The sequence below is a fragment of the Lygodium microphyllum genome, chromosome 29, assembly GCF_053477565.2.
Source record: "Lygodium microphyllum isolate KBCC chromosome 29, Lygodium_microphyllum_v1.1.10, whole genome shotgun sequence".
In the NCBI taxonomy this organism is placed as follows: Eukaryota; Viridiplantae; Streptophyta; class Polypodiopsida; order Schizaeales; family Lygodiaceae; genus Lygodium; species Lygodium microphyllum.
In genome coordinates, this window is record NC_141163.1 from 106,803,636 (window position 1) to 106,831,485 (window position 27,850).

Sequence of the window (27,850 nt, forward strand, 5' to 3'; positions counted from 1 at the left end):
GTACAATCCTTATTTAATGGGGCAAATACAAGAGCCTAGTGATCCTCCCCCAAAATATTATAAGGCCAATAGTTTTTAAGGAAAAAATATTCACATAATAACTTAACGTTTATCTTAAAACAAGCTCGCATGTGAAAGTCTCCCAAGTTTTGATTTAGCTTTCATAAGCTAAGATATGACTTAATCATTATATCACCTCATAGGAAATCGACCTATCAACCAAGACCTAAGTAAGTTGAGTATAACCAAAGGGAAAGATTCAATGGAGAATTATTAGCTAGAGGTTTCAAAAACCTTAGAACTTCTAAGAAAAGAGAAATCATGTTGGAAGATTGCCTTAGGTAAATTTTACTTTGATTGCCATCATGTTTGTGATTGCAATAGTCGTTTTGTAAAAGATTGATTGGTACTCTTAGAAAGATGATTATACAATTTTGGATCCTAATTGAAACTAATTTACAACATGATAAAAGAGTCACGCTAGACCTTTCCCAAGGCTAGCTACGGAACCCTACACCAAGGGGGTTGGTTTTTTACTATCTTAGAGAGTTCAAACCTGCCTCGATTACGAGAGGCCAATCCATAGGGAACCCTTGGGTAGAAGGAGATGAAGGTGCCGAGGAGATTGTGAGTAGTAAACTCCTTAGGCTCTTAAAGACCACCCAACCCCTACATGACTCATGGTGGAGTTCTTGAGAGCCATGTTACTAGTTAAGAGCATAATCTTAGTCGAAATAAAACCTTCGAGTTGTTCTTCAGTATGAGTGGAAGATGAAAATTTATATAAGACTCTTCAAGATAAATAAAAGTTGTTTTTCAAAGGACCATTTTCTTTTATTTGTGTGTCATGACCTAAATTTTATGAACATACCCTATAATCTGAAAGGCTAATTAAAAAAGCTGGTTTTATACGTTCAAACATAAACATGTAACGTAATAAGTTAACCAAAGTTGACTAATCGCAAGGAAAGCGAGAGGGTGAGATTCATGTGACGAATCTATCCTAAGACAAGGTGGCCTTAATAAGATGAGAGCTTCTTCATAATTCACACATTAAGTTAGACACAAAACGTTGACCAAGTAGAGATTAGCTAGAATCCTAGCTCCATATCATTTTAAGGGACTAAAGTAAGACTATGCCTTATTAGGTAGAGGGGCTAACGTGCTTAGAGTCTCCCTCATTTCTCACTCTCCTTGAATCAAGTGTGACACAAGTTGGCTGCAATTCAAGTGATCTAATGCAAGAAGATATTCAAAGATCGAAATTGATAGGTAACATTAGTACTTTAGCAACCTAAAATTTATATCAATTCTTATAGGTACAACCGAAACATTTTGTTGCAAAGTATACTCGAGAGAGCCTAGCAACAAACCTCATGTTATTCTAAGGAGTGCCGAGCAATGTCACTTAAGAAAAACATCTCGATGGACCACTAAATCGTGCTACTGAGGACTTCTCAATCGAGCACATAACAATGTATGTGTACATGTGTTCAATTGAGAGACAAAGACAAAGAGATAATAGAAAATACTTATAATCCCACTGACCCTTCAAGAAAAATCCCTATTTATTTCTTTAATATCAAACTTCTCCTTATCCCACATAGACTTAGGAACCTTCTTGTTGGTTTGGAATCCCCAAGGCAAACCTCTAAATAATATAAAAAATAGATATGTTTAAGCATTTCTTAACAAAAGCATACATGTGCGCACACACAAATATATAAAGAAAAATGAAAGAAGCTATTGGCAAAGTTACGTTGACATGACATTCGTTAATGCATAATGAGCTTCTCTCAAGGAAAATATGGAAGAAAATAAGTTTTCTTTGTCTAGATCTTTTCACAATCGTCACATTGATGTCCAAATACATAATTATAGGTATACATTGTTAACAAATTTCTTATGGTATAACAAAGGAAAAAGAAGAAAGCTTTTACAAAGTAGGAATCGTCTTAAGATACTTGAAGGCATATCTTCCATAAAAACACAAATGTATACACCTATACCTACACATACAATGCATATATGTACATACACATATGCATGCACACCCCACCCATACCCACCCACCCCCCATAGACAATTAAAACTTGTGAGATGCCACAATAATCAAGAGAAGGCTAGGTGGATAATAGTTCTACTCTTCTATAAAGATGTATTTAACCAAGTTTCAAGGCCAATATTTAATATTATTTGAATTTCTAAAAGCTTCCATCTAAGATAAATCAAATATTTTCCTTTACATAGACTCATGAGTTACGATTGATTTTCGCAAGAGGCAAGATGGGTACCAAAAAAAAAAAAGAGAGGAGGATCTCACCTCTAAGGATGATGGCATTATACAATACATGTACGCAATACATGGTGGTGGTGGTGGTGAGGATGAGGAGGATGAGTGGGACATTAATATTGATAATGTAATGAGGTGGGATGGGGTGTTAAGCTAGCTAAAGCTAAGGGATCTTCTCTTTTTGTGGGAAGGGTAAAGAGAAATGGAGCGAAGATGGCGAGCGACTTCTAGCATGGAAGGACGTGAAGTAGCATCACTCGCTAGGCAATGTCGAACCAACTCTACTACCAATTTAGTAGCACCTGCCAAATATTGATTTGCTCTCCCTCCTTTTCCACCTTTTGCCAAGAATAATTCCTCTAATATCACCCCGAAAGCATACACATCACTTTCTATACTCGATACATCTTCCTATCATCCAGATGACAAAAGCATTAGCATATACCTAAAAAAGATTCTACTTGATTTTAATTTACCAATGTATTTTATGAAATCACAAGAGAAACATGGGCATGAAGATAAATTTGAATCTCATGTGGAAACCCATAAATGAGTCAATTGGAAGCCCATAGATGATTCATACCACAATATTAAAAAATAATATCACACTTGAATCTTTAAACCACTCAAACATCCATCCATTATTTGGCAAGATTATGGCCATTCGCCATCCTATACAAATTACAAATTATGTTGGTCTATTAGTAATGACTCACAAACTTCTTTCAAAATGGCTCATATCAAATAAATAAGTGGTTACAAACTACCCACAAATCGAAGACAAAATGGAGTTTCTTTCAATTACAATTATTATTCACTTGAAAACCATTCCTAAAAAATAAGCAATGCAAGTATGCATATGCCCATGTACACATGCATACACTAGTTGCTTAGTTTGTGTACTACCATACATGTCCAACATATAATTTAGTAAGAAATTACAACCATTTTTCTAATAGCTAATTTGTGTTTGGAAAAAATGAAACCCACCTTTTATGCTTTACTAGGTGGCCTCGACCAAGCCCGCTAACCGTGCTTTGTGCCATTGACATCATTTTGAAGCTTGTGAGGGCACACCTCACTCACTTCACATTCATGTGAGCTAAGGGGAGCAACATGCTATTACAAAATTGCTTCCCTTTGCTCAAAAAAGATCAATCAAACAATGTACTTCACATACAACTAAGAACAAGCTCTGCACGTAATGATGTATTTGTTAAAAACACTTGAAGATGTGATATAAATTCTTAGATAATTGAATGTAGGTTCTATATGTGTCAAACCATTCATTCTTTTTATCTATCGAGTTAAATTGTTTGTTCACTACATAGAGAGGATGCCGACCCTCATTATTTACAAGGAGTCTTTACTATGGCATCCTCCACTATTAACAAGGAGTTTTAACTATAATGGATTAGACACCATAATAATGACAATTAAGCAAAAAATCAATGCAAGAACATTGTAAACCCTAACCAATCATACCACACATTTATTATTACTCTTACACACAATGCATTTTAAATTAATACAAAATTGATGTATTATGATGACAAAACATGGCCTTTGATTAGGATCTCTTGAAAAAGTTATCAAATGACCCAATTTATCAAGAATATTAGTGCTTTTCAATTGTCTATGTGCATGATTCATTTCAAAATCCGTTGAGAGTTTTTAAAAATAGTACATTGTGTTATATTATTGGTCCTAATATGTGACCTAAGATCCTACAAATGCTCGTTACTAAAAGATATGCATGACTATTTGGCCTTTATTGAAGAAAAGGCTCACTGTCTTATATTCCTTAAAAGTTGCTAGCCCTTTTTATGTTTAAAGGTAAGAATTAGTATTCCTATAACTTGAGTTACATCCCACAACTTGAATAGTAGAACCGAATTTCTACTACTCTTTTCTCCCATTCAATCATATGAGGCACTTCAATCCTTTTGGACCTTCCTCTTTTGATTGAGGACAAGAAAGCCCCAGTGGCAAGTGATCCCAAAGTCGCCACCAAACTAGTGCAAAATTTCCTAATGCACTACATTGACATAAGGGGTACCACAAGCAACGACATCATGGCCTTTGAGGATATAAGGGAAAGTTTAATTTAAGCATGCACAAAACTACACGTGTTAACTAAAAAAGAAGAAGAAAAAATAATGTAAGGGTGCAAGAATAGGGCCTACTGGTGCTCTCCAATGCCTGGCTAACCACATAGGATAGCCATCTTGTAAACTCAAGAAGCATAGGAATTTCTACTAGCCTAATAGGAACATAGTGGCTAAGATGTGCAATGCTTGGAAGGCCAACTATCCACCAACAGCTATGTGCATGTAGCATTGGAGGTTGACAAGCACATGGTGTGCCACCCCAAGCAAAAACCCAATCTCCTTCTATGGAAAGTGGTTGATAGGAAGCTGCCCACCAATGATAAGATAGCCAAATACAAAGGGTGTACCCTTATTGTTTTTGCAAACTCTGTGATATTCACACTAAATCTGCAAGCCACATGTTTTGACATTAGAGGGAGGCCAAATTGCTCTAGTCTACCATGCAAGAGTGGATGAAGAAAGCTAGATTTAATGAAGCTACAAAACTAAGAGGAGCCTTACTTAACGATGGAGAAAATATTAACGAGGAAACCTTCAAAGTTTCGAATATTATTAGAGTAGTGGTTATCAAAAACATATGGAGTAACAGAAATAAAGTAATCTTGACAAATTAAAAGGGAATCCCTAGATATGAATTAGTGAAAATGTGCAAGGAAGAAGTGCCAGTACTACTTACAATTTTGAAAAAAAAAAGACCATGTTTTCAAACTGGCTTATAATAGCTTCACTTAACTGCAACCATAGTTTTTGGCTTATGCCTATTCATCCCATCTTGATGTACATGTTTCCCATTAATATGCATTATAAAATTCAATTTTCTCCTTTTGCAACAAAAGAGATAGAAAAGTTTATGGCTTACCTTCTTTCCTGCATCAACACCTTTTTGTTGATATGGCACACTATTTAACATAAAGTCAACCAATTTTGCATTATAGTTGGAGTCTATTTGAATGCAACTTGACTTGAAATTCCAATGTAGATTCTGCAAGCCAATAAAATAGCATATAAAGTTATGGTTTGAAAACCCAAAAACAGAAAGAGTGAAGATGTAGCTAGGTCACCCAAACGTACAAATTGAAGGATAACTTCACATTAAATATTGATTTTGTTAGTTGTGCATTCTATAAATTTGTGTTGGGCTATAAAATATCTTATCTAACTCGTAATAAGCAACCAACCTGTGTAGCTATAGCCTTGTGTAAGAATGACATGCCGTCAGCAACACCAATTGCAATGTTCATCCTTGTAGACCAATCCAAGGAGGTTTGTCGATCATTCAACACATCCTTGAGAAGATTATCTAAACCACCCCTTGCACAATGTTCATATACTATGCATACCATTCCTCGAATTGAATTGCAAGTCTCCATTAGAATAGGACCATTTAATTTTACTTCCTCATAAGAGTACCCAACAATTTTACAGACATTAGGATGTAGTAGTTGAGCAAGTGATTGAACTTGTGTCGTCCACTTCTTACGGGTCTACAAATAAAAAGTATTTGTATCAACAAGACTAAACTTGTTAGTCTAATAAAATTGGATGCAACAACTAACCAATGGAAAAAAAAATTGAGTATTGAACCACCCCTCATGAAAGAAACAATCACCAATACATTTTGATTGGCTTACATGAAAACTCAAAGAGATTGATCAACAAGAAGTCTTTTGCAAAGGCTTCAGTGAATGTCTACAAATTCCTTTTCCTCATTCAAAACCTTCATTTGGACACATTGTACACCAAATTGTACTATTAAACCTAAAATGGTATTTAACCTCCTTCACATGACTATAAGATATGTGAGCGTCACGTTTCTAAAACATCCCTTACCAAGTTCGAATATGCACATTCAACAAAACATATGCCTAGTGTAAACAATTGTTTTCTATGTATACTAGTATAGCATGACTATATTGAGCATTTGTATGTACATGATCAAAACATGAGTATATTGTTTGCATAATTACACTAAACTTAAATATTTCTATTTTCTTTTTTGTAAATATGTATGATAATAGGAATTCGAACAAAACATGAAAGTTTACCCTTCAAATTAAAAGAAGGCTCATAAAGGTTTCAATTATCAATTACTATATCTGGATACTAAACTTATGACATGCATGGGAGTTGAGAAGCTAAACAAAAATATGAAAATATTACTTTCATTGACTTGTGATAGCCATATATCCTAATCATGAAGAATTGGATTGCCTATAGATTGCTTAGAGGGTACTAAGAGACCCTAATTTGATCAGATATGTCATGCAAACAAGTTTCCAACAAAATATGAGTCTTTGAAGTAACCTAAGCACTAGTTAAAGCTTGGAAGAGAGTGTACAATTATGCAACTTGGAAAGGCATGTCAAAAGGGCATGTTGATCTTGTCCTTAAAAAGTTGGCTTATCAAAGATGCTGGAATAATTCTTGGCAATCAAAGTGAAACTAAATGCTTTCTGGCAACTAAAATCATAAAAATGGAGGGACGCATGGCACTATGACACCCTAACCTGGCCGAGCTCAAAAGAGCTCAAGATACATTTTCAGCTCTCTAAAAGAAAGACAAGAGTCACTTGAATTGATGCTTGAGAAGAAGAATGGAATCTAACGGACAAAGATTTCCGAGCACTAAGTTCTGCAAGTAAATAAGGTTGGATAAAGCTAGACCCCATCTAGCAAGCTAAATTTTTTCCTATAAAAGCTATCTACTAAATCAATTCTGTACTAAGGATATATTGATCATGCATGGGGAGATATCTCCCCTTTGTCCACTATGCAAAAAGTCTCACAAATCTACCTACCATTTGTTGAAGGAGTGCCAAGAGGTAAAAGTTTCCTTTGAGGTCCTTAACAAAGGTATAAACCTAAGAAGGGAACTATCGATAAGCCTTGCCTATAAGGCCCATCATCAAGGTTATCGGGGGGACCCTTGAGGCTTCCAACTTTTCTTGGTTTGATGCTGTAAATATTTACTTCAATAAGCTTTAACAATATTTCAAAAAGCGTTAGCAAGAAGCATTTTTCCCAATCGATGATGCAAATCCCCTTAACTCAAAACGTAGAGTTTGCTAGGCTATCGTGCTTACATTTGCAAATTGCAACACGTTAAGTACCAAACTACGGGTTAAAACCCTAGCAGAGAGTCTCGCGTTATGTCGGAAGAAAACTATCGGAGACACACGTACCAAGTGTACTGCTATGCGTGCCACTGCAAGGTCCAGCACTTCGCAAGAAGCGCTGCCATGGCTGCCACGTCCTGTCTTCAACAAGACTCTGTAGACAGGCGCCCCGCCAGCGCCATCTCTGAGCTTGAACGATTCGTGAAAGTTGTCGCAGGGGCCAGCCAGCTCCTCTGTCGAGTACTCCCGCAGAGGTTCGTTCGCGTGAACCATTGCTGGCACCACCGTTGCGGATGTGTTGACTGCAGGAGGCGGGAGCGGCAGGGCTAAGCGCACGTCGGACGAGAGGGAGCTGCACCTCAGATCATTGGATGCATTGGAACGCGATCTTGGAAGAGAGAAAGGTGAGGGAGAGGCGTTTGATACACAAGAAGAAGAAGAAGAAGAAGAAGAAGACCACGAAGAAGATGATGATGAAGCAGAAGTGGAAGAAGCCGCAGCGGTCAGAAGCTCGGAGCTAATGTCGGAGGTTGCGGCATTTGTCGAATATGATGACGACGATGAGGAGGAGGAAGGTGTGGAAGGATTTGAAGCCTCGATGGCCTTCATGAGCGGATCAATGGCGGCCTTCTTGTGATCCTTAATCTTACTATCACTGTTGTGCTCTACCTCTTTTGCCTTCTTTGAAAGAGGATCAATGGCGGCCTTCTTATGATCCCTAATGTTGCTATTACTGTCGCGCTCTCCCTCTGTTGCCTTCTTCTGAGCCTTCTTTGGATCCTTAAGCTTGCTTTTAGTGCTGTTCTCTGTTTCGGTATAGCCCGGAGGAAGAGGCAAGGGGAAGAGAGGGGGAGGATCCTGCGAAAGCCTAGCTCCGCCATTGCAAGAGGAGCTAGCAGAAGAAGAAGAGGAGGCGGAGGAGGAGGAGGAGGAGGAGGAAGGGAGGGAGAAAGAACGTTGCTGCGCCTTGGCGAGGTTCACAGACGCCACGGCCAGGAGCCTGGAGCGAGCCCGTAGGGTCTTCCTGGTCACCAGGCCCAGCTTCCTCTCCAACATGGCCCTCGCCGAGCATGGCGCCGGCAGCGGTCCTTCCTTCTGCGCCAGAATGGCCCTCAAGCTCTGCAGGCGCCGGCCTCCTTCCCTCTCTCCACCCTCGCCGCCTGCAGGATCAAAGACGCCGGTAAAGCAGCCCATTCTCGATGATGCTGAGGATCAGCAGTGGTTCGCCGTGGCGATGTCCTCGTTGTTTCTACGTCATGGAAGGAATGTATGTGCTCGCTCGGGTATGGCAAATCCTCACTGTTTCTTGTCGGTGAGAGAGAGAGATTCGGTAGTTCTCTTTCTTGGTTCAATTGCAAACGCAATGGTGGATCCAATGTGCAATGGTTGTCCTTACCTACTGATAAATCATAACTGAGAGAGAGAGAGAGAGAGAGAATCAGAAAGGCTGCTGCACGATCACATGAGAGGCATAGCTCACGGTTTTCTTTCCAAGTTCCAGAATCCAGACTCTGCGTGAGACACTGGGAGAATTTATTTTCGTGAGAACTTTCAATTTGTATTGGAAAAAGGGCCAAAAAAACATTAAAAGAAACCTATTCCATTAATCCACTTCCACCGTGTATTATTAATATTTAATTTTAAAAAGCGAAAACTCATTGCAGAAATTCAATCTGCAGCTGTACGTGTAAAAAGAAAAACGAAAACAGTTCGATAGGTTTTTCTACTTTTTAATCCCATTTTATAATGGCAATATTGCTCTCCTCCGTCCTTCGCTTTGGGCTTGTCTTTGCAGATGTTAATAAGGCGGAGACCTTGGCAGGTTGACACGTCGACAGCACCCATCCAATAACCACTCGCCATGCGGTCCCAAAAAGCCTGCTGCCCTCCACATCAGCACACGCGCGAGCCCTAGTCAGCACATCCCCACGTGGCATTCGTCCACCTCTCCCACCATTGCGCACCACAATCTTTGTCCTCTCTTGGCCTTCAACCTCCAGAGTCCAGGCTCCACCTCTCCGGAGTCTTCACGTTTCTCTACTTATGCCCATGTGTCGGTTTCATAGACTACCCTGGCCTTTTCTCCTGAGTCCTTGGTGTGACTCACTTTTCCACGACAGCTTCCCGCAATTAGAGGGATATGTTGGACTTAGGCCACTTACACACTACCCGCGTGCTGCCCACCCCCCCCTTCGGAACTGGTCATGACATGCTTACACACCAAACTCCCATTTACTATATGCTTACACACCACATGTTTATTTGCTTTCAAAACTGCACATGGGCAGTGGTTTTTGCAATAGGCCTTTGTGGTGCTGCGAGGAGTTCAATAGTCCCTAAATGTAAATATATTTTTAATGTGAGGTTCCTTTGTTCTACATGCCTGGGGCACGATTGGTGCACCTTAGGCGAGGGGATTTTGCCTTCCCAAACTTGGATGTAGCTTATAAAGCACAAAACCAACAAAATTTTGCCATGGGGCATTACATCCATGTAGTTTTGAGGGTGAGCAAGTGTTTGTGCTCAATGTGTTACGAGCCTTAATACTTATCACTCATAGAAAAGCATCCCTCAATCAAAGGGGTCAATTATGATGTTAAGAGTTATAAGTACTTGGTTTGATCCATCTGCTTAAACTCACATTTCACCCATACAAGTACTAGATAGACTTTTGCGAACATCATTTGGCATGTTCTTTTACCTCCTTCCTTCCCACCTTTCCTTTCGAGACTCCTACAAAGTCTAGCCAGCCACCAATGTACTCGTGAAGTGGATTTTTCTACTACGGTCAAAAAGTGGCTAATTACATTACTAAAAAGCATTCACTCATGAAGGGACTAGTTTTAACATTGACATACTATCAAGAGATTCAAAACAAATATTGCAACATTTGGGAAAATCAATATATAAATCAGTACTTTTATGTAGAAGACTTGCTTGTTAGAGACAAGTTAACCATAAGAAAGACTATCCTCATCTAATGAATTGATCACTAATTTTCTTGGATATCCTTTTACAAAGATTTTGTTTGTTGTCACAACATAGTTTTCTTTATTATAAAAGTCTGTTTATTTTCAAAGTTAGGTTTAGAAACTTCAACTAACACTTTTGAATGCTTTGGACAATGGATTGGTGCATGCCTCAATTTTTGTTCTAATCTCAAACACGCACACATTCTCTCTCTCTCTCTCTCTCTCTCTCTCTCTCTCTCTCTCTCTCTCTCTCTCTCAAAGAATTGATACTTAGTTTCTTAGCTCAATTTTGTGAAATTCGAGTGCAAATTGTTGAAACATGTTTCTCTTATGCTACAACTTTTTGGGACCTTAACAGCACATCCTATCACATTATCAACTTTAGGAGCTATTCGAGGGGGGATAGAGCTTGTCCTTTTCTATGTAGGTAATACAATTGTTCAATTTGACAAGTTTTCCTCTTTAGAAGGGGAACACTTCTTTCTTTTTTGCTAAAAAATAAACACACTAAATTTCAAAAGACCTTTAGATTGTTTTTGTAAGTGTGGAACATTGTCTTTTATACCAAATTTACATCTTTTGCTATTGTTTTGTCAAGCTTGATTGGAAGTTCATGTTCTTCATTTTGGATGCCATTTGCGTATCACATACTCTTTATTTAGTCCCCTTTGGTATTACATCTACAAAATAGTTACATTGAATTATTATTAGGGACCCCATACTGAACTTTGTGATACTTAGCTACTATGAAAAGGTGGTAAATTATACTATCTAAAGTTAGGAATTCTTAAAATTCATTGGTATACACAACTATGAGACATGGCCCTTTTAGATACATCCTAATGACGATTATGCCAGCCATCATGCGACCTATCATCATTGGCTAAGATATGTGCAAAGATAATATTCCATATAAAAGTGAGTCTCAAATGCCTAGTAGAAAAGAAAGGTTAATATACGCATTCCAACCTTTCCATTCCCCTTTTACGAGTCAAGAGCTCGCTAATATATTTGGGATTTGTGTGGAATCATGAGGAGAAACTACAAGATTTGACAAACAAAATCACCAACTAGCACTTTCCAAATTTCACCTTGACCTTCTCATCAAAATGAAGCCATTTTCCAATATAGACATATAATTATTTTCACTCCACCAACATGTCTTTATACTAATAAGATAAGCAAAGTCCCTTTGAAAGCCACCTTAAAATTATGCTACGAGTAAGTTGTGTTTGCCATGTTAACTGACTCCTTTATATGCTTATATCGTTTTGGTTAAGTGCTATTAGTTGAAAGTGAATACTTGCTATTTACATTCACTTTTCATTAAATCCTTTCATTCTTTATGAACTCATACATAGGATTCTTTTGTTATTGTATTTATGTACATGTATATAGGTGAGAGAATGTTCATGAAGATTTTTCTATTATGCCAATGCTCACCAAGGTTTTCTCAATGAGATCAATAACGTCTTAGTCATCATCAACCTAACCTCACTCCTTGTGTGATCATGCATACTTGAAAGGGAACTCAATGAAAAGTCCAATATTGCATCCACACTTATGTCTTTATGTATGAGGTTGGATTATAGACTAGGGAATCATAGAGGGAAGTACATTTCTCTTTATCATAATGAGGTTAATTTCTTGAAATTTCTTACTAGCAACTAAGCTCTTCTAAGAAGAGGATAAAGGAATATATGTCTCTTCTAAGCCTATCTTTGCCCCTTGATAGAGTTTTGAAGAACATTTTATAGTTGCATGGCAAGATCCTCTAGTCACTAGTGTCATCTAATTTACCAAGCAACGGATGTGCATTGTGCTCCCCTTTTAACTTTCCAATGTACTTTTTAGATTTTATATTCTTAACATGTGACTTATTGTAGTGGAAGAGGAGCTCACTTTTCTTGGGATTGTAAAAGAATCATACCACAAAAGGTATTAGTACTATTGCATGTGAATTATGTACAAGAGACCATTTGTCATACACACCTATATTTTTTTGTGTTACTTGCCTTTGTCTTATAATTATTCGGAAATCCATCAAATTTACAAATATTGTTTCAAGTCTAGTAGAACCAATCAAGTGATATGTGGAGGCTATATATTGTTCCATTGGCATTTAGCATAGCATGTTCCATTGGCATTTAGCATAGCATGAAGCTACAATAAGAATGTTCATATCACATATATGGTGTAAAGCACTATAGTAAATTACCTCCATGACTTGATGTACGTGTGCACAAAGCTTATTAATTAAAAGATCCACCTTGAAACTTGTATAGCACAAAAGAATACTTTTCTTGATATGCTTCATAATATGGTGTATCAAAATAGATTGCATTAGTTCGGTTATCCTTACTCTTCTAAATCACTGAGCACTATTCAAGTGATACTTATAAAGGTGGAAAGCCTTTTAGTTGCAGCCCAATTAATCAAAGAAAATGTAACATTAATAAAGTAAATTGTGATGCTTATCTAATTGGATAAGTCTTTTATCCTTGAATATTCATAAATACACTATTGTCATAATGTTCATTAAAGTAAACTCATCTTTGAAGCTTCATGTGTTTCATTATATATGAGACAATGATATAGTTTAATATCTACTTATTGGCTAGCCTTAGCTAAAAATCCTTATTGACTAAGTTCGTCTAATTATGATTTGTTGAAAGGGTCACAAAGAAAATAATTTGAAATCTGTGATTCACAACATTTAACTTGTGTACTCCTTGAGATATAAGCATTCAAATGATAATTTAAAGATTACACACTCCTTGTGACCACTATAAAAGTTGAGATTGGGTTGCAAGGAAGAATGTGATTCAAGTGGTGAAAAATGTCAATCTTGCTCATGTGTAAAGGTCTCATTGTATTATATGAGTATTGGAAAGTATAAATATTAGCATAACCATGGCAAAAGTGTGCATATCTAGACCCATCTTGTAGTTTATCTTGAATTGTGAATAGGTGCTAGCATGTTCTTAGTATACCCATTGGCATGTGTGCTAACCATGTTAACTTCATCATGTAGCGAATGGAGCTAGCAAGAAAACAAAGGAAGCACCAACAAAAAATTTTAATATTTTCTTATGCAAATGTTACTTCAAAATATGTTATGTTTAATGTCAAATTGAGAGCCGAGTTCACTCTCATGCAAACTGCAATTATATTTATTGGAATGGAATCTCCCTTAAATTCTAATGTGCACATACAATTAGAAGGCGGCAAGTGTGGATTGGATGCCCAAAAAGGGTGGAAACCCTAAGGACATTGTTTTAAAGGGATGCAAAAGAAATAAAAAAGCTATTCATGTGTGGGATCTTATGGTCTCCTTATTGTTACTTATCCTTTCATACTATTGTGAGAGTGGAAGAGAGGGAAAGAGTGAGTGTGAGTGTGAGGTGCTTAGTGAGAGCCATTGCCATTCCTCTTCCCCTATTATTTCCTTCCATAGTGAGAGGCAAGGTCAAGGGAGTGTGCATGAGGTAGAGTTGATAGGGAGTAAGAGACATGTGTGAAACTCACTTGCTCTACTACCACCCTTCTTTTTCATACTTTCCTCTTCACATCGCATACGAAGCTGGACACGAGCACATAGAGTAACCAAGGAGCAATGTGTGGATCATGAAGCATACTTCCCTAGACATCATGGCTACAACAATATAAGTTGATAAGTATATTTACCACACCCATGCTTCCAGCCATTCTATTGCATGAGCAATAGATAAATTTGTTGTAAGGTCATCATCGGGTGGGTCAACTAGATGAGAGCTAATTGTGACTAAGCGCATCGTACCCCTGGATTGATAAGGTTTGTATCCAATGTTCTCAACGTTGGGCTCATGAGCATTGCATGAGTCATAAGAGGTTCACATTAAACAAGAAGCTTTGTATTAAAGAATTTCCATGAGAATAATGGGAATAAGGAAGCAAGGTGAGTAGACATGAATTTGTGCTTGAAGATACATAAAAAAAAGTTAAGATGCAAAGCGCAACCGGGCCTTTTTGAGTCACAAAACTCCTTGTGCACAACAAGGGCCTTAGCTCGCATAGTGGAATTGAAAATGTCGGATTCATTTTGCACACACTCAGAGAGAAAAGGTTCACACCATGGGAGGGTCAAGAGGAGGGAGATATCCCCATTCTGTGGGAACAAGGCTGAGCATAGTGCTTTTATTGCTGTTAAGCATTAGTTTTATTTTAGTGTGTTAATCACTATACTTGTATTTTCATTAAGTAGAAAAGCAAGGAAAAAAGAAAGCCTTTAATCTTGCATTTAGGGTGGGTGGGGGGGGGGGAGAGAGCATAAGGCTTGGTTACCCCCCATCGTTGTCTTTCCTTGGAGATGCCACTGATGATTCCACACCAACCCTAGCCATCGCGATCTCTACCTCTCCCTCGATACACCCACCACCATCTCTAGCCCTCTCGACTCCCTTCTACCACCACCACCACAAATCCTCTTATTATTCAATATCAATCCATTCTCCCAAATCCCTCCACCCACCATATCCATCTAATTCTCCCTGCCGCCTCTCTCTCCTCATCATCTTCCGCTCCAGCAGATCCACCTTCAAGGAGTGGAAGTCGTTGCGACTGCCACTTTACCACCACCAATATAGTCACCGCTGCTTCCCCTTGCCACCCTTGGTAGAGGATGAGCCACCGCAACCTCCACCTAGTTTCCACATTGAGAGCAGGAAGTTGTCGCCGGTGGGGGAGGTAGTCATACTTTCAAGGAGTCGGTTGCAACAAGAATTGGTTGCCTATGCCTACGATCCTTTTTGGAATCTTCTTTTCATTGTGTCAAAATAATGTGAGCTCCTCCAGCTCTCAAACTCCACTACAACTCATCAACACTTAACTCGTCAAGTTCCAACTCAATAAATCACAACTCTCCCAATACACAACTTGTCAACCCTCAACTTGACATTTGTCATTTTGCCAATTTGTGAACCCTTAACTTGTCAACCGGTCAATTGTAACCCATCAACTCACCAATTGAGACATGACCTATCAACTTCTTAAGGGAATGTGTCCGCTCATCAGCTAATCAAAACAAAGCTCATCGACTCCTTAAAACAAGGAAAAGTTGTCAATTTATCAATGCATCAACTCGTTGTCATGTGGTTTAGAAGTACATTGGTTGAAACTCCTAGAAGAACCATTACTGAAAGTATCCTAGTAGCTGAATGCTTATGGAATTATGTAAGTCATGATAACATGATACATGCATACGTTCTATCGTAACTTGTCATGAAGTTTAGGTATGTTTCACACCTTAGTTGGTGGATATAAATCATGAGCCTACAATTAATCTGCTTTTGTGTGAATCAAATCGTGTGGGAAAGAGAAGAAGATGACTACTTTTAGCATGATTTCAAGTTGGTTACAGGTGCCAAAATTAGCGTGATTTGTGGATAGCAAGAATGGAAGAAAAAACCACTACTATGTGCATATAAGAAGACAAGGAGAAAGCAAGGGCATGAAAGTTAGAAACCATAGATGAGAGGGGGCTTTTGTATGATGGTTTTTACAATCATAAGCATTAGGAAATAATGAACTCACAAATGGGCCCTTAAAAATAATATAGTTTAAGATGTGGGCCTTTTGGATTATCTAATACGAGGGTGAATCTTCTCTCTCCAAATCTCAGGTTTTTTATTAAAAAAAGGGTAATGGGGGATTTGAAAAAAGAATGAATGAATAGTATACAAAATTTGAGTTTCTCTTGCCTTGTATTTTTCCTTTTTTTTTGGGGGAATTTTCAATTTTGATTTTTTTCCCTCTCACGAAATGAGTTTGACCCAAAAGTTGAGTAATGGACCACTTTCCCTCTCTTCTCTATTATTGGTGAATTTTCGTCTTCATTGAAGCTCCCTAGTGAGAGTAATTAGGGTTTTGAGCGTTCAACTTACCTCTCCACTTTCTTCTCCATGCAACTCCAAATTTTGGGCAAAACACAGGTGCTCATCTTGTTTGCTATTTTTTCAATAGGGTTTGATGTCATTTCTTACTGCTATTGTTGTTTTATTGCAGAGGTTGTTTTGGGTGGAAGGTAGATATATATATCTATCTATCTATCTCTCTCTCTCTCTCTCTCTCTCTCTCTCTCTCTCTCTCCTTTTTTTCCCCTCTCTCTCTATGTGTCGTTTCTCTTTTATGTTGTGTTTTCAATAGAATTTGATATTGGTTCTAATTGTTATTTTCTTGCAAAGTTTATTTGGAGCAAGAGACAAAGGTGTTAATCTCTATCTCTGTTTGGTTTTTTTTTTTTTTTGCTGTTATCTTTTCAATACAACATGATGTTAGTTCTAACCTTTGTTGTTGTTTTATTGCAGAGATCATTTTGGGTGACATTACATAAGTGCTCATCTCTCTCTCCCTCTCTCTTTCTCTCTCCATATTTCCTCTTTTCTATTGTTTTTTCTATATACCTTCATGTAAATACTACCTCTTGCTATTGTCTTTTGTAGAGATCAATTTGGGCAAGATTGGATAGGTGCTCATTTCTTTCTCGCTCCCGCGTACTCACACACTCTCTCTTTCTTCCTCTCTGCATTTTTTATTTTCTACTATCTTTACAATAGGGTTTGATGCTAGTTCTAACTTAAGGATCAATTGTTGTTGCAGCACTTAACACAAGGTAGAGTAGAGATTCTGCGCTCAATTTATGGATAAATCTGCCATATTTTGTGGTGTCAAAATTTATTCATTTAATTAGTGACTTTTATATTTGATGGGATTGATGTTTTATTTTGTTCATCATTTGCAATGGGTTTTGATTAGTAATGATTCAATCTTATCTTTAGTAAATTAGCTTATAGGTAAATTGGCCCTATTTTGTGTTGCTTCTATTTATGTAGTTATCTAAATATTTTGTGTTAAAAGGGATTCAGGTAAGTATTTCTGTTAAAAGGGATTCGTACAAGTATTTTTGTTAAAAGGGATTCATGCATGTGTTTTTTTATACATGCAGGTATTATACAAGGTTTAGGTAAAGCACATAATTCTCGATTGACTATTTTGATGTGGTGAGTGATTCTTTTGTGTTGGATGATATCGATATGTTGGAAGTCGATAGTTTAAAAATCCTCTACTTTATTGGTTATGTGTGTCCATTCGGATCTCCATGCCAATTGGCAATGATCCATGAAACTCTTATATCATATCATCCATAAAACACACAATGTGTTGAGTCATAGAATATCTCAGGTGTCAATCCAATATGCCTATTAAGATTTGCATGCCATGTGGCTACTATCCTTGTAACAATTACTCTATAATATCCACGTTTCATACAATGTATTGAGTCAATTTAGACTCCTATTCATTGTAATAAAATTTATTTTGATAAAATTCTCTGAGTATTCTTGTGTTATCCTTTTCATTATATTTCATGTAAATGGTATGATTAAAGTGATGCCTAGAAATTGATTCTATACTTTGTGTCGATGTACATATCCACATACGTTTGGATATCGATGTTTGTGTCTATTTACAAAAGTGTAAATATCTCTTAATGCCATGTTGATTTGTATGGCATATTGGTGATTATTAGACAGACTTAAAATGCTTATTATTTAGGGATTAATACATATTTATTTATATCTAATATCTAGGTCATAATGCCTCTCGATAGAACAAGCATTCTCTCGATAGAAGTACGCAACAGAAAATATGAAGAAGGGAATTGGATCACTGATACGTATCATTGCTCGTCTTGGATATATATGCGTCCAAGTATGAAGGGAGCTTTCAGGGTGAAAGCATATGCAATTGTAGATGTATCAAAGCACTGGAAGGGTAAAATTTATGGTATCAAACAAAGGAATATTGATTCTCACCTTGTAATGGAGGCGTTTGTACAACATGTATTCATGCAAAAACAAATACATATTGTGCCCACTATGCCCTTTCAATGAAACATTGCAAACAGTAAGTATTTGCAACTCATTGAGAACGAAAAATTTCATCATATCTATGTAATTACTTGTCTCGTATTTACAGAAGTATACCCTTTGGATTGCTGTGAGTGGAAAAATGTCAAGAGTTTCATAGGTTTTTTTAAGTGTTACCACCTTGAAATTGGTAGATTGATCTTTGAGGGGCGTACAGCTAAGCAGCTCGCAGAGGACCTTGTTTTTTTTCTATGACTCTAAGTACATATTGCCCAAGGGGGGTCGAGAATATGGAACCCTTGAGTCTGTGCACATATTGAATCTCAATAGCATAGAATGGCCATGGTGTAGTAGCGACATTTTGCACATGTGTAGCACAAAAATTTCAGGAGACATATTGAACTCTATGAAGTCAAGCACCGGTTCAAAGAATGTATATCTAAGCTGGTTGCAATTTTTGCACATATGTTCAAGGAATGTAAGGGTTTGAGATGTACCAAAAGCACGTATGTCATAAAAAGTGCATTGGAGGATTATGCAACAAGGATTCTAGGCCAAACTTGGACATAAAAAATGACTCATAGTCCTGACACAGTGGAGTGTAGAGTCACAACAAGGGACATGGCTTTCACATAAAAATTTTCTCTCTTAGTTAACTATTATCTTTAAGATGGATCGGCTAACTTTCCTTTCCAATTATAGATACTTTATCACACGACAGACTTTATGCCTAGTGTTCAAGTATCGTAGATGGAGGATGCTCAAGGGTAAATGGTTGTGCCTTGATCAAGACACGTGTGAAAGTGCAACTATGGATGTTACTGTCATTTGTGAGGACTACAAGTCCCAAGTGTTGCAAATGGAGGATGATTGGCCCTTGAGTATAATGCGCCAAGAAATTACAATGTTAATGCAGAATCCACTTATTAGCTTTTATTTTAAACTAGATGGTAGGAAAATTCGAAGGTGAGTTGAGGATACTGTTATCAATGGAAAGTCTGTGGCTCCACATATTTTAGAAATTATAGAATCTTCCTAAGAATCCCAACACCACAAGTTGTAATATCCAACACTTGTAAATTTTCAGATTTTTTTGGCCAATAGAATATTGTCGCTTGTGAACTTGTAATATTTAAAAATTATGGTATTTATGCAAAATCATACACTTTCTACATCAACACGTTTACATATGCATGTAAACTTTACAAAGACGTAAGTAAAGCCATAACTAAATATCGTATGGAACATCCCTTAATGGTTTAAAACTTAAGGTTTTTAAGGTAGAACTAGTTTAGTTCTTGTTTTATTGTTTCATTTCACACTTTCTCTCTTTATCTCTTTATATCCACCACATCCCTCCTACCTGCTATGATGGATGCTCGCGCACACTTTGATGAGTGGATCCACGAGACTATCTTTGCCAGCCAGGGTGATGAGATATTTTAGGTTTTCTCTAAGAACTTCAATCTTGAAAGCATGCTCTCATCACTGGACCCCCCCCCCCCCCCTTCAATTTTTGGAAGACTTTGTGAGCTCCATTGCTACCTGCACATGCTCCATCGAGGGATTCGACATGACTTGGGTGCCTCTGGAACAACTCATGGTATTTTAGGAAGGAAAGAATCACCAAAAAGTGGTGAATAGGTGTTTGGACTAGGTGGATCCTTCACACAGAGTATGCACTATTCCCATGGGCAGTGCACTAGGTACAACACATTTGGATTTCGTGGAGTGTGATTGCGTATTGGAAATTTACCTCCTTGCATTTGATACACCCCTAGAGGAGGAGAGCGATGAAGATACAACTCCATAGGTTGTTGCTATCACATATAAGGTAGAAGAACCGATTGAAGAGCTCATAAATGTTGAAGAGGAACATTAGGTGGTGGTGGCAGAGCAAGGGTTGGCTCTCATGATGCCATCTTCTTCAAAACAACCACAAGTTAACAAACCCAACCTTGCCTCCTTGACGCCTATTGAAGTGGATGGTGTACAATACTTGCTTCTATCATATGTGCTGCAATACTTAGAAATGGAGGAAGAAGAGTTGTTTTTCATTATCCTAGTAAGGGATTCGATGGAAGACCTAATCGATTATGATTACACGGATGTGCATTCGACGATGGCAGAGATTGGAAGATATGATGGCACAAGCTTAGATACAATGAGTGCCATCATAGTAGCACAAGAGCATATTACCTTAGTTGAAGAAGATTACCTTGTGCCGAATGTTGAATTTGAAGCACTGCAGTATGATCTGTTTGGACCAAGGCCCCAGCTTCCTACCAAGGAGTTTGTAGATCCCTCTGCCCAAAGAGGCGCCTCACTGACACACAAGAAAATGAAGATACAAGATGATCTGGAGAAGGTGAGATTTCTAACTACCATATATTTTTATGAGACGAAACTTGACAGTAGGGTGCATCAGGTCCCCGGAGTCCACCGGTGAAATCTTGGCAAAAGATGATGCCTGTAGCTGCCCTATCCTTGTGTATGGGGCCATTTCTGGCCATGAATTGAAATGAATAAATGAAATGAAACTTTATGCAGCCTTACAAAACCTATAACATACAAGATGAAATGATTGAGGTATCCTCCAAATCCTCATCCTCCATTCCATCTAAAGACAACTTCCTTTTAGTCATCCTGATTACTCACAAAACAAAATCTAGAAAATAAAAAATTGAAATTAGGGGTATAATAAACAAAACCACATTTTCTCATATCCAGTAGACTAAAGAAAGTTTGCTAAAAAAAATTAGTCAATTTAAGTGAGCTGCCATAGAAGTTCCCTCCTTCATGCGAAGGTCCATGAGTTGCTTCAATCAATAGAAAGTGACCCCAAATGCCAAACTTTGAACATGGTAGCTGCACGCATCATTTTTTGCCAAGATTTCACCGGTGGACTCCGGGGGACCCGATGCACCCTACCGTCAAGTTTCATCGATTTCTAATAACTCTAGGTTAGTTGTTAAATATATTGTTTGATTTGACTTTGTCATTCAGGGCATATTGTATATAGATGAGTTTGCATCAAGGCAAGGAGGAGCTTGGCATGCGGATCGACGGAAGGATTCAGCTCTAAAGGAGCACATTGGCAACCTTGTTGCAGACTTAGTGATCTTTCATAAGAAGTGCTCACCACGAGGGCAAGAAACGATAATGAAAATTTGAGTTTTGACCAAGTTTGAACCTTTTCGAGCGATACATGTGAAGTCTAGCTTGGAGAAGGTGGTGCTAATCAAGCAATCAAAGCTTCTTTTCTTGTTTGACCAAACGTATGGTGGAGAATTTGTGTACTTGCTACATTAGGTGAATTTACTAAAGGGTCAAATCTGCTTCTCCTGGAGAAAGAGCTAAAGGGGGAGCATGTCATTTTTGAAGCAAAGAAGAAACTTCTATTTTCATTGGAAGTTGGCCCATCCTCTCCACTGATGAAAAAGCCAAGGAACGAATAAGAGTTCTTGTTGGCTATCAACTTTTTGTATCTGCAATTGCATCTATTTTTCTTGATGAATATAAGATATTTTACTTTGTAAATAAATATTTATTGAATAAATATGTGGTTCGTGTAAGTGTGACAATAATGTGTGGTACGTGAATGATGCATTCGCATACGTTAACATAATCCAATTTAATTATGTCAACGCGTAGTACTACACTTGTGATTGTGCATAAGTAATAACGTAACTTGTATCCATACGTATTACTACTTTTGATGCGTGCATACATTAAACAAAAATTAAGAGTCGTGTGTTTCAAGAAACAAAACAAAACAACTTTACTCAATTATTTGAATTCAGTACAAATCGCATGAGATATTATGTGTGTGTGTGTGTGTGTATTATAATCACTACAAGGAAAGAGAGGTATAGCGACGGCGGGTAGCGACGTAGGAATAGCGGCGTCACTATTTGCATCACATTTGCGATGCAAATAGCGATGCCCCATAGGGAAAAAAAACAGGCCGAAACCCGAGCGTGTTTCATTTCGCGCATTTTCGTGAAACATTTCAAGAGGGAGAGCAAGAGAGAGAGCGACTGTCTTGCATAGGGTGAGAGAGGGAGAGGAAGAAGGCTTGCCGCCGCCGTCGCCGCCGTTCGCGAAGGAGAGGAGGAGCCTTCATCGCAAAGGGGAGTCGCCAAACCCTCGCTATATCTCATCGGTGAGTCCATTCTCTCCTTCTTTTGCTTGTTTAGGGTTTAATTCTCTCTTTCTTTTGCTTGTTAAGGAGAGAGAAAGAGAGAAAGAGAGAAAGAGAGAAAGAGAGAGGGGGGAGGAAATGAGAGAGAGAGAGAGAGAAAGAGAAAGAGAGGGAGAGGGATGGGGAGGAAATGAGAGAGGGAGAGGGAGGGAGAGTGCACACTCTCTCTCTTTTACTTTTGCTTATATGATTTGTGTATATATATTGAGAGAGTGAGAGGAAATGAGAGAGAAAGAGAGGGAGAGGGAGATGGAGGAAATGGGAGAGGGAGGGGGAGGGAGGGAGAGAGAGAAAAAGAGAGGGAGAGGGAGAGGGAGAGGGAGGAAATGGAAGAGGGAGGGGGATGAAATGAGAGAACGAGAGGAAGGGAGAGTGTATTCTCTCTCTTATTTATTTATTTTTTGTATAATTTGTATATAATGAGAAAGGGAGAAGAAATGAGGGAGAGGGAGAGGGAGAAAGAGAGGGAGAGGGAGGAAATAGGAGAGGGAGGGGGAGAGGAAATGAGAGAGGGAGGGGGAGGAAGAGAGAGAGAAAATGAGAGAGGGAGAGGGAGAGGGAGAGGGGGAGGGGGGGAGATGAAAACATAATAGGGAAATGAGAGAGGGAGAGGGAGGGAGAAGAAATGAGAGAGGGAGGGAGAAGAAATGAGAGAAGGAGAGGAAGAGAGCAAAAGGAAATGAGAGAGGGAGAGGAGAGAAAAAAAAGAGAGAATGAGAGGAGAGAGAAAAAGATATAAGATGTTAAATATAATAGGCAAAGAGAGAAAGAGAGGGTGTGGGTGAGGGTGAGGGCGAGGGAGGGAGAGGAAATGAGAGAGGGAGAGGGAGAGAGAAAAGGAAATGAGAGACAGAGAGAGAGGAGAGAGAAAAAGAGAGAAAGATCATTAAACCTAATGGAAAAATAGAGAAAGAAAGAGTCAGGGTGAGGGAGGGAGAGGAAATGAGAGAGGGAGAGAAAGAAAGAAAGGGAAATGAGACAAGGAGAGGAGAGAGAAAAAATGAGAGAGGGAAAAGAGAGAAAATTTTATTAAATCTAATAGAGAAAGAGAAAAAGAGAGGGTCAGGGTGAGGGAGGGACAGGAAATGAGAGAGGGAGAGAAAGAGAGAAAGGTAAATGAGAGAGTGAGAGGAGGGAGAAAAAGATAGAAAAATCATTAAACCTAATAGGGAAAGAGAGAAAGAGAGGGTGATGGCGAGGAAGGGAGAGGAAATGAGAGAGGGAGAGGAAGAGAGAAAAGGAAATGAGAGAGGGAGAGGAGAGAGAAAATGGAATGAGAGAGAGGAGAGAGAAAAAGAGAGAAAGATAATTAAATCTAATGGGAAAAGAGAGAAAGAGAGAGTCAAGGTGAGGGAGGGAGAGGAAATGAGAGAGGGGGAGAAAGAGAGAAAGGGAAATGAGAGAGGGAGAGGAGAGAGAAAAATTAATGAGAGAGATAGGAGAGAGAAAAAGAGAAAAAATCATTAAACCTAATAGGGAAAGAGAGAAAGAGAAGGTCAGGGTGAGGGAGGGAGAGAAAATGAGAGAGGGGGAGAAATGGAAATGAGAGAGGGAGAGGAGAGAGAAAAAATGAGAGAGGGAGAGGAGAGAGAAAAAGAGAAAAAATCATTAAATCCAATAGAGAAAGGGAGAAAGAGAGGGTCATGGTGAGGGAGGGACAGGAAATGAGAGAGGGAGAGAAAGAGAGAAAGGGAAATGAGAGAGGGAGAGGAGAGAGAAAAGGAAATGAGGGAGAGAGAGAGATGAGAGAGAAAAAGAGAAAAATCATTAAACCTAATAGGGAAAGAGAGAAAGAGAGGGTTAGGGTGAGAGAGGGAGAGGAAATGAGAGAGGGGGAGAAAGAGAGAAAGGGAAATGAGAGAGGGAGAGGAGAGAGAAAAAATGAGGGAGAGGAGAGGAGAGAGAAAAAGAGAAAAAATCATTAAACCTAATAGGGAAAGAGAGAAAGAGAGGGTACCCTGGCACCTGCTACATAGTATCATAGTACTGGGTACTTGGCACTATAATACTAGAGTGCTAGGTGCTAGATACTAAGATGCTATGATATTATGTGCTAGGTACTGAGTACTAGTACTAAATACTAGTGTTCTATAATACTATATGCTAGGTCATAGAAAAAGAGAGAGATGAAAGGAGAGAATAACAATCTAAGAAAAGAAAAGAATGATAACAAAAACAAATTGTTTGTTGTAACATAGACAAAATGGAAAACGAAGAAGGTCATGTTGTTCAAGATCGCGAGGCATATCTTAATCAGCATGTCCCATGCCCTTGCTCTCAATGGAAGCTGGCAATTAGACGAAAACGCCGATTGTCTATAAAACACGTACGATGATTTGGCAAGTTTCAATTTGAGATCATTGATCAGGCGATTGCGGATTATCAACAAACGGTAATTTGAAGTTAATATCAATCATGCATTGTACTCGCAAGCTAATTGAATACCATATACAATAAGATTGAGTCTCGCTGGCAAATTTTCTATCCAGGGAGGTGATGTCTCATCCCAAGGAGGAGTGCACCCTTTGCGGCCAATTAGAAGAGTACGTGGACATGCGACGGATGGAGTGCAGGAGCCAATCCACCACTCGCAAGGCCAATCTATACCGTCAATGCCAAAGAAGGCAGGCAACCTTCCAGACCTACCTACAATCTTGGAGCTTGGGATGGAGGCAATGATCGATGCATTGATTCCCATGGATGTTGAGACTTCTGATCCGCTTAGAGAGGAAGCATCCATACCATTATATGATAGGTGCCGAGTATCTCGGCTGAAGACACTGCTTGCACTCTTAAGTGTGCAAGCAAAATACGGGTGGAGCGATAAGAGTGTGACCGAGTTGTTTAGGTACCTTGTACATATGTTTCATTGAAATTTTTTTCGACACTATTATTACAAACATTTGTGCTTTTTCAAGGTGTTTTATGATTTTTTTCAGGTTATTAAAATATCATATATTACCACCTGCAAATACCATGCCTGAGTCTCGTGATGATGCACGACATGTTTTACGGAAGCTTGGCATGGACTACAATAACATCCATGCATGTATCAACGATTGCATACTGTTTCGAGGAGAATATGAGAGTATGGAGACATGTCCAAAGTGTGGTGCTCACAGGTATCGACAAGACTTGCAAGGGCAAACCATCCCTCAAAAAGTTCTCAAACACTTTCCGCTTATCCCCCACATAAACCACACGTTTCATACGTCTAGCATGGTGAGCTTGACAATGTGGCATGCACAGAATAGGTCCACGAATGGAGTTCAACGAATATTAGCAGATTCACGCGCATGGAGCCACATTAACTCTACCTTCCCAGGCTTTGCCCGAGAGCCAAGGAATCTTCGGCTCGATCTTGCAATGGATGGTGTGAACCCATTCGGTCTGCGCTCAACTTCTTATAGTGTGTGGCCTATAGTCCTTGTCAACTACAATATCCCTAAATGGCTTTCTACGAATAAAGGATATTTCATCGTTAGCTTACTCGTCCCTGGCCGCTACAAAGTAAAAAATATGGACATGTATCTTCGTCCATTAGTCGATGAGCTTAAGATCGTGTGGGAGGAGGGGGTCACCATGCAAGATATGAGCAGGTGCGATGGTCGACGGTCAGCCAATATTCGAGCCATTCTCATGTGGACGATGCATGACTTTTCGGGATTCGGAGAGTGCTCAGGTGAGCAGGCCTCCGTTCTCGCTTGTAATATCTATATTTTATCTCATTCAAGCAAGTATTCACTAGGTCGTGGTGTTGGAACAGGTCTAGTTACCTCAGGTTATCATGCATGTTCATTGTGCGGGCCACAGTTAGACTCCCGAAGGTCACGAACCATGAAGAAAGATGATATATCAAGGACACGCTGCTTTCTTGCCAGAGGATCATGAACTCAGGGAAGGTTTCCTTGGACGACCTTCAACACGTATGAACACTGCAAGCTGGTACGAGCTGAAAATGGTCCACGCGGAATCACATCCAAATGGAATGCGGCGATTCTCAGTTTTCTACGAGTTGCCATATTGGACCCGCTTACAGGTCAACCACTTGTTGGATCCCATGCATATTTTCAAGAATGTGGGCAGATTGCTGTGGGACCACATCACAGGAAAGAGAGACACTATAGGGGCACAAATGGATTTGAAGGAGGTAGGTAAGATGGAGGCGCTTTGGCCGCAGTCGAGTGCTGATGGTCGCGTGCAGCTTCCTCGCGCTCCTTAGGTTTTGTCAACTAAAGAAGAGCACATTGTGAAGCAAGTAATCAAGTCTATTCGCACTTCAACGGGTATGATGCGTTCTCTCAGGTCCGTATTTTCTAAAGACGACCAATTATCAGGGCTAAAATCCCATGACTGTCATAAGATATGTCAGGTTTGTACTACGAATGGATTGTAATTGGTGTGGGCATTTTGCTATTTGGAATGTAGCCATTATTCATAATGCTTTCTCATTTGTGGTAGTTTGTACTACCAATCACGATCACGATCGTATGATGTCTTACTCCAGAAATACGCAGGGCCATTTACAAGTTGTCGACTTTTATGCAATGGATCTCACAGAAGGAGATTAAGACGTCCTCTATTGAATCTGTGAGGCGGGGAGCAGTGGAAACGGTTTGTCTCTTTGAGAAATACCTGCCCACTAGCATGCTCACGATACAAATCCACCTTCTTATGCATCTTGTAGATGAAGTGGAGATTGTTAAACCTGTCCATACGCGATGGATGTTCTTCTTGGAGCGCTTCATGAAAACCCTGAAAGGCTTTGTGCAACAACAAGCTCGGTCAAAAGATAGCATGGCTGAAGGTTGGTTGGTGTCTGAGACTCTAGTGCATATTTCACAATGGCTACCAACGATGGAACCAGACAATGAAATGCTATGGTCGTTGAAGGACGATGATAGACTGGCTGGAGATGTGGTGGTTGGAAATGGGGTAGAAAAAAGAATGGATGCCTCAATGGAAGAGAAGGTGAATCGCTTTTGTATGTTGCACCATGCCTCTATGGAGACGTGGCTCACCAAGTACCAGATCGCTAGGCAAGATTGAGAGGAAGCGCGAGCTGAATTCCGATGTAGTATGCATCATCGACCAATTCGATATCCCGAAGGCATGAAGGAGATGCCGCGGTTCATGTCAACGCGATGGTTGCATGGAGGAGCTTTGATCGCAACGTCTCGCAAAGGGACAGAGGACTCAATGGAGGAGTGGGAATTCTCGAGGGAATGTAGTCCAAAGGTGATGAGGGGT

The 27,850-nt window shown here is 39.1% G+C and overlaps 1 protein-coding gene across 1 annotated transcript; it reads right to left on the reverse strand.

Moving 5' to 3' along the window:
* Positions 1 to 2,171: 2,171 nt before the first annotated feature.
* Positions 2,172 to 9,066, reverse strand: LOC148010992 (uncharacterized). Its single transcript, XM_087671647.1, has 4 exons — positions 7,587 to 9,066; positions 5,583 to 5,888; positions 5,264 to 5,386; positions 2,172 to 2,704 (listed from the first exon to the last, which is right to left on the reverse strand). Exons 1-4 carry the CDS (start codon positions 8,712 to 8,714, stop codon positions 2,447 to 2,449), a joined length of 1,815 nt encoding a protein of 604 aa, XP_087527773.1. The 5' UTR covers positions 8,715 to 9,066; the 3' UTR covers positions 2,172 to 2,446.
* Positions 9,067 to 27,850: the final 18,784 nt, after the last annotated feature.

Coding starts and splice junctions, on each gene's coding strand:
- LOC148010992 (XM_087671647.1), bottom strand. CDS start 8,714: ATGGGCTGCTTTACCGGCGTCTTTGATCCTGCAGGCGGCGAGGGTGGA. Junction 5,387..5,582: donor ACAAGGCTATAGCTACACAG/GTTGGTTGCTTA, acceptor ATTGGCTTGCAG/AATCTACATTGGAATTTCAA. Junction 2,705..5,263: donor GTGTTGATGCAGGAAAGAAG/GTAAGCCATAAA, acceptor TCTGGATGATAG/GAAGATGTATCGAGTATAGA.